Genomic DNA, 12299 nt, shown 5'->3' with positions numbered 1-12299 from the left:
GGGTGGGGATTTGCGACCTGACTTAAGGTAAAATTTTCAAAAGCTCCTAACTTATTTGAATTCCTAAATCCCAGTTGCATTAAAGAAAGTTTTTATCTAAAATTTAATTCAATGACAAAACACCAACCTGCACATGGGGAAGGCTGGGGGTTGTAGCAGTGGCTGAGCTGGTGATTCATGACTTCAAGAAGAATAAAATGTTCTCCCTCATCTCCATGGAGATCCCAATTCTAAAAGGATGAAGAGGAAAACATATATAGTACAAAATCGAAGAGAAATATGAACCCTAGTTTATAGATAAGCGTGTAAGCTATTTTCAGTAGTACTAAGATGAACCTTCTCGAGAAGGCACTCAGTCAAATTTAAATGAATCCTTAACTGCTTCTTCTGTCAGGGATTAAAATCCCTACCCACTTACTGCAGATGAACTCTCAGAATGTATTCAGTCATACCTAACCTACAATACTAATTGCTATCTTGTTCACCTAGAGCCAGGAAGTATTTTTTTCCAGTTTGGCAGGACAGAGGTCAACACAGATCCTCATTCAGCAACTCCAGCAGATGATCTAAATTTGCTGGCTCACAAATTTTGAAGCTTAAAGAGGAAACTTAATTATTTCCTTTTTCGCCTCCTGGGCTGGTTTTGCTTCAGAATTGTGGGCTTAAAATATCATGTAAAAGGGAAGCCTTGTGGAATTTCAAGGGATGTCTTCTCTTCTAACATGTCTGCCAGTATATTTATATTTAAAATATCTGGATGTTAGATGTCATAATCACAGTGTCACCCTTGTAATCTTGTGCAGGAATTTATTTTTAATTATTTTTTTAGTCCCTTCCAGAGAGAAGGTGTTTGACTCTTTTTTTTGTTAAATCTGTTAAGGGAAGTCACAATGGCTTGGCATCACTCAACCTGTTTATGTTCAATAGTTCTTCATAATCCTAACTTCACTTTCCCATCAGTCCTGGTTATTGGTGTTTCCTGCAATTCAGGAAAATTATTTTGCTATATAGAAAAATGAGATTCTTTGTCTCAAGACTTCTACCTTCCCTTAATAACCATGCCCCTTGCACTAAAGGATTTGCATTACCCACTCTGCCATGTTCCCAACCTCACCCTTTACCCCAGTCCTCCCCAAGTATGGATGATGGACAATATCCTCTTTGCCCTCTTCCAATTCTACATGTATTGACATGAGTCTAAATTATCCTTCATTAGCCTTTGCAAGAGAGAATTTAGTTCCCCTGATAACTCCCAGTGCAGCTTCTGAGAATATCTGTAGGGGCATGTTCAGTTAGGCAAACCTTTGTGAGTCATTTGCCCCAAAACCATCAGGACAATTTATTCATACCGAAAGTACATAAAGGATCAGAAGCCTAGAACAATGGGGAGAAGCAAGGTCAACTCCTTACTGGGGCTGTTTTACAAACCATTAGCTGACACTGTGTTGCTCTGACTTAGCAGAACCACTCAACTGTTTGAGTTTTGTTTGTGTTTTACCCAAGTCATTCACTGATTATTTGAAGTTAAGGTAGGAGGGAGTTTAATGTAGTCCACTCTGTGCTTTACTTATATTTTCTGACTGATTTTGTGACTAAATTTAAAATCATGACTTCCAAGTTAGAGTCCTTTTTTGTGACTGATTTAGCCAGAGATAGATTTATCTTGTAAAATCTTCACAGTAACACACATGTGGAACTGCAGCCTTAAGTGTCGCACTTTCTTCTGCTCTGTCTTTTTCAAAGCTTTGGTGTCCCTGAAGAGCTGTGAAGTTGGCTATTTTATAACACTGTAACATGCCAGCTGCTGTTAGATTAGTTTGAATTATGGTTTTGTTTACTGTGTTTCATAAATGAGTGGTTGAATGTTTTATTGTCAGTCATTTGGACTACATGCAAATCTTCCTCCCTCCACCATACTAATACAGTTAGGTGTGTTTACTATGCCTATAGTGCCTTAGATTGTTTGATTAAGCAATTACTATGTCATCTTTTTCTTTTACTATGCCTATAGTGCCTTAGGTAGGTAGCAACAACTACAAATTTATATCTAAGTTTGATAGCCAGCACATTGCCACAGCAGTAAGCTGGTGAACATCCTTCAGGCCCCTGGCAAAAGAATGAAGGAGACATTCATATGATTTGCTCTATCGTTTGCCTGTTGACTGCAGTTGCATACAGGTGTTTGCCTCATTTTCCATTTAAAGAGGGTTTGTCCACATCTCCCATAAGATGTCCTGATGCGATTCAATCTGCACCAGTCTTTCCGACATAAATCAAAACCTGACAGTTCCTCAACAAGATCAACGACAAGCTGTTTGTTTTGAGCTGTTAAAGTGCTCCATGTGACTCTCCATTGAGCCTCCGCATCAAAGTTGGGCGTAAGGATCTTAATACGGTTCCATAAAGGGTTGCAGAATTTTAATCTAGTCTTTGGTGGGTTCTGCAAGTCATGGTGCAGTGGGATCCTCATATTTGCATTGACATGATTAAGAAAGTGAGATGTCTGAGCAGCTCTTCTAATCTGTGGAGGCTGGATGTGCGATAGGATCGGGGGCCAGTCAGCTGGAGTAGATTTGAGCATCCCCGACACTATGCGCATAGTATTATTGAGTTGAGTGTCAAGGAGTTTAGTGTGAGTGCTATGAGACCACACTGGTGCACAATATTCAGCTGCAGACTATACCAAGGCAATTATTGTGGTTCGTAAAGTCCCTGGACTGGAGCCCCAGGATGTTCCGGTCAGTTTTCTGATAAGCGCAAGACGGGACCTGACCTTATCTTGAGAAGTTGTCAAAAGGTCAAACTCTGGTCCAGTGTAACGCCAAGATACTTTGGATTAGCTTCATGGCTGATGCTCTCACCGCAGAACTGCACATCAAGTTTGGTATTAGCCATTTTATTGTTCAGATGAAAAGCAGTTACCATGGTTTTGGGGTTTTTTTTGTGCATTAGGCCTAAGTTTCCAGGGTTGGAAATAATCAGCCATTGTGCTACGATCTCGGGTTAGGATGCAGCTGAATAGCTTGGTCACAAAACACAGGTCAGGGTTGTGATCCGATGTCCACCTCACAGACTAAAAAGATCCAGGTTGCTTTGGATCATAGAGCAGGTGGAGGTCTTCAAGGAAGGCCCATTCTGTGATCTGCTCCATGGCTGCGTCATTTAAGCAGTATCCCCAGTCATCTTGTTGGCTGTTAAAGTCACCTATATAAATGGTCGGATGAGGAAGGTAAGGTAAGATGGAATCAGGCCACATGATGTTGGGTGGCTTGTATATGTTTACTATAATGATGTCTCTGATTCTAACCATATTGGAGCTCTCTTCCATTGGTCAATAGTTCTTCTAAACTTTCACATCCTCTAATCCATTTCACACATACATTGCTAGTCCCCATGTTTTGGATGGTTGATGGCAGCGATTTTGGTGTAGCCATAGATTTTATATCTGGCAGCTTTATCTTCTTCTTTCACGTGTGTTTCTTGGAGGGCCACAGTGTCAGTGTGATGGTCTTTTGATGGTCCTTGAGAGGTAATCCACTTTTCCCCTGGACGTCCTGTCTACATTAAATTGGTATATTTGGAGGACTGGCCCAACTGTTCTTTATTGGTCCTGAAAAGGGTGATTTGGGGAAGTATAATCATTGCTACATTCACTGGGAGATTTAAAACAACGTCCAGTGGCCAATTGGTGACATTGGTGTGCTGGTGAATTTGCACAAAACACAGAGCACAAAAAACATCAGCACTTAACAGAAGCACCATGTGAAGGTTGTCGTCTTGCTCCCAACTATTCTGTAATAATGTCGAACTGAGTAACAAGGAAAAAGTGTAAGATTAAATTAATTAATTTGGAGTAAATGCTTATCTAAATCTGCACAGCAAATTCTATTGTGGTGTTCTGCAACTGAGTTAAGATTGCAGGGTGTCCTACCTATGAAACTGTCCATGTTAAGATTCTGGGACATGTTTTGCATGGTTTCAAGGGTTTTTTTAGTGGTCATAATAGTACTCTGCCCCTCTCTGACATCTTTCAACCAAGGATCTTGGTCAACTTCGTAATCTTTCTTTACAGGGATTTTGGGAAATATAATCCACCCTTCCACACCAATAAAGTGGTGTTGAAAACAGTAGAGGACCAAACAAAGGGTTGTGGATTTCTCTGTGCGCGTGCACTCTCTCTCTCTCTCTCTCTCTCTCTCTCTCTCTCTGCCCTTTTTGGCAGACTTTGCAATTTCTCCATGGAGGGTGGTCCTGTATCCCTGGGGCAGTATGGAGGGGAGAGGGAGAAGCCGCATAATAGCTGGTCACTCTCCTTTTGCCAGCTAGCTGCTTCTTGGTGCCATCCTCACTTACCCAGATCCTATCACTGCACTCCCCCTGCCTCTCCTCCACGCTCTCTGTCTGTCTGTTTCCTAACACCTCTGTTTATTTACCTTCTTTCCACAGGTGCCAGGGTTCTCTCCTCCTCCTCCTCCTCTCCTTAACTTATGATGAAGTGCTTTAGTGATTCTGTATTTCTACAAGCAATGGCCTGGGTGAACTGAAGCATCAACTTGTTTCTTGATTTGATCAAGGTCACACTGTGGTCAGTGAACCATACAGGCCCTCCCTTTAATCAAGGCAATTTTTCCAAATTTATTCTTGAAATTAGTCCTTTCTTTCCCCCTCTTTCTCCTTCAGATAAAATATGCAGACGCTGATACTGATACAACTCTTCCTGCTCCGTCGTTTTGTCCCCAAATCAGTACAGATGAATTTGAATACCAAAGAGTAACTGGCTCTCAAGAACCACTGGCAGCTCTGTTGGAAGAAATTACAATGAATAAAGAAATATCTGTCAAAGACAAGAAGAAGAAGCTGAAGCAGGTAAAGAAAATTCTCAAATCATTGCTTGTGTTTTCTTTTCAACCTTGTGCATGTGAAGGATTTTATATATTTGCTTCTCATCTTTTACGTCTGTATAAAGACCAGTTTCATAGTTGTTTAAATTTTTGAGGATTAAGTCACAGTGAACTAAAGGCACATTAAATCCTGACTGAGAACATCCTTATGTGGGGGAAAGAGGGGAGGAAAGGGTCTCAACATACTTTTATGTATGCAAATTGACTTTGCACTTTCGGTTGATTTTCCTTTTACTTTTCCGAGTGTCCCTGGGTAGACATGGCTTTAGATTAATGGAGTTAAAAGATGGAAATGTTTTTCTATGTAGTTTGATATTTTGAGGCATTTTCATAAAATAAACGTCTGCATCAAATTATAAGCTTCCACTTCTCAAAAGGAAAAGGAGGCTGGCATTAAGACTTAAACTGTAGACACTCTCTCTTGTAGATGGAATAATTGTAGTTTATTTTTACTTCAGTTTCTCACAGTAGGGGCTTTGCAGTAAAATAAATCCTATTGGAAAAGACTACCAAATTTTAAATGCATAGTTCTAGACTGCATGGCACAGGAAAGCATATTTTTACTGACCTGTATAGTTGAGATTTGCTTTGTTTGTTTGTTTTGTAAGTAGTTGAATTAATAGTGTCAAGCTTTTGCTGTGAAGTTTTGTTTAAACTGTACTTCTTCTTTTAGTTTCAGAAATCCTACCCTGAAGTGTATAAAGAACGATTTCCTACTCCTGAAAGTGAGGCAGTGCTGTTTCCGGAAAAAAATAAACAGAAACCAAAACTGCTGATGTGGGCATTGAAAAAGCCTTTTCAACCATTTCAAAGAACCAGAAGTTTTCGAATGTAACATTTCCAGAGTCACTAATGAACTGTATCTCAGTATATTAATGATAGGGTAGATCTTATGCAAATGGAACCTAAACAGCATGTAACACTGGAAAAACTTTAACTACTGAAACAGTGGGAAAAGGTTGTAATGGCAAAACACTTTGAAGGGGATGCTTTTTGAACCATTATCAGTATTTTTGTCACTGGCTATTTTTAATGATTTGTTATTTTTAAATACAGGATGGGTAATCATTATGAATGATATGGAAAAAATTCTTTGCTTTTATACTTCTAGTTGTCATTTCAAGTCTTAGATGTATTTTTATGTGTATATTTCACTGTCTTGTTTGTCACTGGCAACAGCATTTTTTCTGAAAAGGAGACTCTATTATCTTTGTTAATAGCTGGCATGCCGGAGGGATTAAAACATTGTACATACTTGAATGAACTTGAAACACTGGATCTTGTACTGAATTGCTGACTCTGTCTCAGGTATTAGCCTTGATATATTATATAATGCTGATTTCAAGAGTGCCCTTTGTTTCCTCATTCATATGCTGCATTGGGGCCTGATCCAGCTCCTATTGAAGTTCCATTGACTTCATTGATGCGTGGCCAGACCTTGAAAACTTACATGATCTTGCTAAATATTGCTGTACAAAATTAGTCACTAACAGGATGGAAGTTACACATTTTTATATGAAAATCAAATGCCTTATTTTCTGTGAAAAGGGAGGTATTTACGGCCAGGTCAAAAATTAAATAAGAACTATAGATTTTTATTTTTAATGAGGATGCATTTGTTCTCCATAATTAATTCTTCTGTTCTACTGTGTACATTTTGGTTGTACTTGAACTGCAGCACTTCTAATTTTTTCAGTTATTAAAACACAACTTTTTAAGGTAATTCTCTGGAGGCAGTGGGTTTTATCATAGTCTTCATATCTGTAATGAGCCACAGTTCTGAAACATTTCAGAGTGAAAGAGTTGAGTCTGAGTCTCCACAGTGGACTCTATTGCAAGTTTTGAGGGTGGTTTAAAAACCTTGATCAATTTCCCACTTTGAAGTTACAAGGAATATAAAGTGGTTTGGTTGTAATCTAGCCTTCACAACACTCTCTTGCTTTGCAAATGCACTAATTAATCAAATTCTTACCAGGATGTGCATTAAAAGGTTATTGGTTTAACACAGTCAAATTTTTTTTCTGACTTTGTGTTTTTGCTTCAACAGTACATGATCCCACAAGCTCTCTTTCCCTTCTCCTTTGTCGCATGCATTAATCATTCTTGGACAGGAACTGAAACAACCACTCAGCTGACCTCCAAAGAGACAGGAAGATTTTATCGTGAAAAGGCATGATCACACATGGAGGAGAAAGACCAGGATAAGAGAAGAATGGAAGACATGTTATGATTGGCACAATCTATATGAGGGCTGAAGGCCCGATCAATCAAGGTTATTTAGAGAGTTGACTTTCCCTGTCCCAAGCAAAAATGTATCAATTTTAGCTGTAGTTAATATCTCTTTTTTACTATTCAAGCATCTTGGAGTCATTTCTTCTCCTACCCCATAAATTTGGACAGATTAACATGTAACATTTTTAATTTGCCATAGTCTCTAAAGCTTACATGCACATGATGGACTTGGAAGATACTACTATAGTCTTCTATAAAATTTCCATTGGTCTGTTCTTCCCTCTTCAGATACTGAGTAATCCACTAAGTATAAGGCCCAAACCCAGGTGATTAGTCCACTTATCGGGTTGAACAGAATACTTTTCAGGGATAGTAGAAACACATTTTAAGTGTTTGTGGGTAACCTTGGCGGAGCAGAAATCACTCTGTATGTAATGTAGATACCTTATTCCCTTGGCAACAGGGATAGCTCTGTGCCATTGTCCTATGAGTTTTCTTATAGAGCTGTGTATTGCTCCTGATTTTCCCCTTGGCATGAGCAGTCAGCCAATATTGGGGGCCTGTCACGTTGTTTCCATTAAAAAGAGAAAATGAGGCTACAGGCCAGGATAAGAGAAGAATGGAAGACATGTTGTGATTGGCGTAGTTTTTTCAATTGAAAAGAATGTACATTAAGTCCTTTTTCCCTAAAGACAGTAAAAACAAACACCACTAAGCAGGTTCCTTGCTCGTAATTCCAAACCTGAATTTCCAGCCAGTCCTTTGTCCCAACGAACTCTGTCTCCTCTCCCTCTCAGGGCCACACTACTCTCTCCTCTTACTGTCTGTGGATTTTCTTCTTCTGACATACACAGTTGCAACCAATCAATGCCACAGCCCCTCGCACTTGAAATCAGTCCCCACAGAAACACCTCATCCACGTAGCTTAAACTTCAGCTCATGCTTTGCCATGGTGGCTAGTACCGTGGCACGGTGGTTTCTGTTGTTTCTTTTATCCCTGTATGAAAGAGCATGTAATAGTTCTTTCATTTATCCTGAATGCAGAGTGCTATTATTTGAGAGGTATGATGGACACAAGGAATATTCAAAGACAATTTCATCTACTTTGTAAATGTGTTATGCATCTTTATGGGCTAAGGGATTGTGTTATGGTTCCACAGGAAAGTTTTATATGGGTTTCCTGCAGGAACTAAAATCACTGGAGGCAATTAATGCAAATCTGTAAGCTGGTAGTAAGCCTGGAGAAGCCTCTCCCCTTCGGTAAATTGCACAGAGAGGTATGATGTTTAAAAAAGCATAGCAAACAGAGAACTAAGAATCATATGAGGTGACCAGCCTGCCAGAGGAAGGGAGGTTACTCACCTAATTCACAAACTGACATGAGACTGTGATCCAGAGGGACTTAGCCTGCAAGACAACCTGAAATACTTTTAAGCTTGCCTCTCTATCTGTGAAAGATGATGATTTGCCTGTTAAGTAAGGCCTGCATATAAGCTGGTTTCAAGAAATATTTTCTCTGTAATGTTTTTGTTCTGAATAAATAGTACTTTGCTTTATGAAGGCTGGCTGGTCACTGGCTCGTCTTGTCATTGCTTCTGAGAGAGCAGAGCTGTAGCTGGTGAACTATAACCAAACCTGAGGGTGTTCCCTGTGAATTGTAGGAGTCTGCAGCATAAGGGCATGGCTACATTTGAGAGTTACAGCACGTTACAGCAGCCCTGGGCGCCCTAGTTCACTATCTGTCCACACTGGCAAGGCACCTAGAGCACTCTGACTCCACGGCTAGAGTGCTTCTGGCACTCCACCTCGGTGAGAAGATTAACACTTGGTGCGCATTGGATGAAATGCCTGGATGTCAGTGTGAACGAGGTGTTGCATTACTGTGCTCTGATCAGCCTCCAGAAACATCCCATAATGCCCTTAAGTCAAGTGGCCACTCTTGTCATTGTTTTGGAATCACTGCATGCCGATGTGCCCTTTGAAAGCTCCGTTTCTGACATCCGCCATGCTTATCTGCTCTGAGACAAAGCAACCATTACTGTGGAATACTGTGTGTGAGAGAGAGGTCTGTTGCTGTCTGAACTTACAAGACAGCAGGCTGACATGCTCTCAGCTCCCCAAAACCCCACTCTCTCTGCCCTCCACATACACACACCATACTCCACTCCACCCCACCCCCTCATTTGAAAAGCATGTTGCAGCCACTTGCATGTGGGGATAGCTACCACAATGCCATTGCAAGAGCTGCTAATGTGGCCATGCTAGTGCGCTTGCAGCTGTCAGTGTGGACAGATTGCAGCGTTTTCCCTACTATGCTCTATGAAGGCTGCATTAACTCAAAGCACTCTGTATCTGCAAGTGTAGCAATGCCCTAAATCCCTGGTCAGGGAGGAGTGGATTGTATGATTCCATCCCAAGGAGGGTGACCGCTCAAAATCTGAGATGTGAGGTACCCTCAAGGAAACCACAAATGAGTCAGAGGTTCAGTTACTGAGCCACTTAGGACTTGTTGTCAGAAACTTGTTTCAGAAACAATTTCCCAAGTAATTTTGCTTCTTAATCTCACAATAGTCTTAAGAATGAGGCTTGGCAAAGCACTGCTTCCCACCCCTTTCCCAGTTTTTACTGGCTTTTTTCTTTTTCCATCTTAAAGAAGGGAGTGTCAACAGCCTAACTGGCCATTTTTTAAAAATGAAATTGTTGCTGAGATAGATTGGCAGTGGTCTTCATCTTCTAAAGATCAACTTTACCATAAAGTATAAACTCCTTTTTATTACAGGTCTTTTTTTCTATCTGTAACCCATGCTAACACACTCGGCTCATTCTCCCACCTAGTGAGTAGATCAGAGATTTTTCTGCTACTGCCTCCAAGTTTATGGCACTGGTCTTTCAACTCAAGTATAGATTATGCTTTCAGACGGTTAGTTTAATCCTCACAGGCAACCCCTCCAGGGGTGTGAATGCACATGCATTTGCCAAATTAAAATATTTTGCACTGAACAGTTAAAGTGCTTTACGGTCCTTGCAATGTATGCCAGTATGTTACTTCTGTCAATTTGGATATGGGGCTAGGGAAGCAGGAGTGCAATTTCCACAATGCGAAGTGATGGAGCTGGGATGAGAATCGTAGGGAACCTGCTTCTGAATCTCATGCTCAAGAACTTGCCATTCACTTATTTCACATGAATTTTTAAAGTGAACTTTTGCTTCTTTTTTGATTCTGATAAGTGAGTTTCTATTCAAAATAAAGCTTTGTTGTGAAAATTAAATAACACAGCCAAGGCCCCCCTTAACCCTCTGTCATGGGAAAGGAGCAGGATCATGTGCTTGTATCACCCGAGGACGATGAAGTATTTTTCATTTCATTTGTAATCAAGAAGGATGTTAAATGTCTACTAGGGATAAACAAATGTTTTAAGAAGAGCAGGCTTGGATAACTTGCACCCAAGAGTCTTAAAGGAGCTGACTGTGAAGTCCTGTGCCTTGCTAATGTTAATTTTTAATACATTTTGGAATACTAGGGAAATTTCAGAAGACTAGTCAAGCACTAAAGTTATGCCAATATTCAAAATGGGTAAAGGAGGATGAACCAGATCACTAACATCACTCCTGGGCAAAATAATGAAAAACCTGATATAGGAATGATTTAAAGGATAGGAATATAATTAATACCAGTCAAGATGGCTTTATGGAAAAGCTGATAAAAGTGTCTGTAGAGATGTAATCTACTGGGACATTAGTAAAGCTTTTGACTTACTACTGCATGACACTGATTAAAAATTAGCTCAACACAATATCAATAAAGCACACACACAGCGATTAAGAAGTGGCCAACTCTCAAAAAGCAGTCATCAGTGGAAAAACACAGTAGGTGTTTCCAGTGTTTACAGGGATCGGTACTAGACTGGATACTATTCAACATTTTCATCCATGATCAGGAAAGAAATATAATATCACTGCTGATACAATTTGCGATTGACACAAAGATTGGTGAAACTGTAAATGTTGAGGCTAGGGCAGGCATACAGAGCGATTGAGATTGCTAGTTAACCTGGCTCCATTCAAATACAATGCATTTTAATACAGCCAAGTACAAAGTTATTCACCTAGGAACAAGGAATACAGGCCATAACTACAGAATGTCGGGCTGTATTCTGGAAAGCTGTGAGGCTGAAAAGGATTTAGGGGTCATAGTGGACCAGCAACTCAACATGAGTTGCCAGTGTAATGCTGTGGCAAAAAGGTCTAATACAATCACTGCATGTATAAACAGGAGCAGTGAGTAGGGGGAGGAAGGTGATTTTACCTCTGTATATGATATTGATGAGACTCATACTGGAATACTGCACTAAATGGTGTCAACATTTTTAAAAGGATGTTGAAAAATTGGAGAGTGCAGGAAAGAGCCATAAAAATGGGTGAAATTTAATGGAGTGTGATATACAAGAAGTCAGACTAAAAAAAAATGATTTAATGGTCCCTTCTGGCTTTAGACCGTGAATCTCCTCACATCAGGAACATAACTCTATTCTAATTAATTAGTTTCACTTACAGGGGTTTAAGGCTAACATACATCATTCGAAGTTTGGCTTACTCGCCTGTCCTGTAACAAAGCTCACAGAGCCTTTGGGACTGAGCAGGGAAATCCACATGGGCCAGAAATACCTAGCTTATGTTCTACAGATTAAACAATAACACCCTTGGAAGTATAGGAAAAGACAGGCCATCAGCTACAGTTAACAAGGAACAGGCGCTTCCCTCCCTACTCTAATTGTGGAGTTATGGAAGGCAGCTGTGCTCTTCCCAGGACTGTAGTCAGGCTAGTAGATAAGCCTTTTTGTTCTAATACAAGGAGTATCTACTGAGAAGGCAAGGGAAGGACAGAGACACTGAACTATATTCTGCTGACTGGCTCCCAAATGCTAAGTATGTTTATTAATGTTTTCTTTGTTTTGCATTGGTTATGAACTTGATTGACACTTGGAAAGTGTGGCTTGGGGGCTAAGGATGTAGTTAGTGTCTATCTGGGGTAATGTGTAACTACTCTGAGTAAATTTTCTATTCTAGATATTGGGTTCACTTAGACAGCAAAAGTGATCTGATGACTTGTCTCTTGTACTAGTATGAGCCTTGAGTCTCCTATGCTTCCTTTCTCATTGCTATGGT

General features: G+C 40.1%; 1 protein-coding gene across 1 annotated transcript in view; it reads left to right on the top strand.

Annotated features, from left to right (window-relative positions):
- Nucleotides 1-6872, top strand: part of DEPDC1B (DEP domain containing 1B) — a 64432-nt gene extending 57560 nt beyond the window's left edge. Inside the window, exons 10-11 of the mRNA XM_050947195.1 lie at nucleotides 4681-4866; nucleotides 5575-6872. Coding sequence (XP_050803152.1) covers nucleotides 4681-4866; nucleotides 5575-5736 — 348 coding nt within the window. The 3' untranslated portion in view covers nucleotides 5737-6872. The remainder of the gene's footprint in view (nucleotides 1-4680; nucleotides 4867-5574) is intronic.
- Nucleotides 6873-12299: the final 5427 nt, after the last annotated feature.

This window comes from Gopherus flavomarginatus, chromosome 3, assembly GCF_025201925.1.
Source record: "Gopherus flavomarginatus isolate rGopFla2 chromosome 3, rGopFla2.mat.asm, whole genome shotgun sequence".
NCBI lineage: Eukaryota > Metazoa > Chordata > Testudines > Testudinidae > Gopherus > Gopherus flavomarginatus.
The sequence above is the reverse complement of the archived record's forward strand: the minus strand, read 5'-3'. Positions and strand labels throughout refer to the sequence as shown.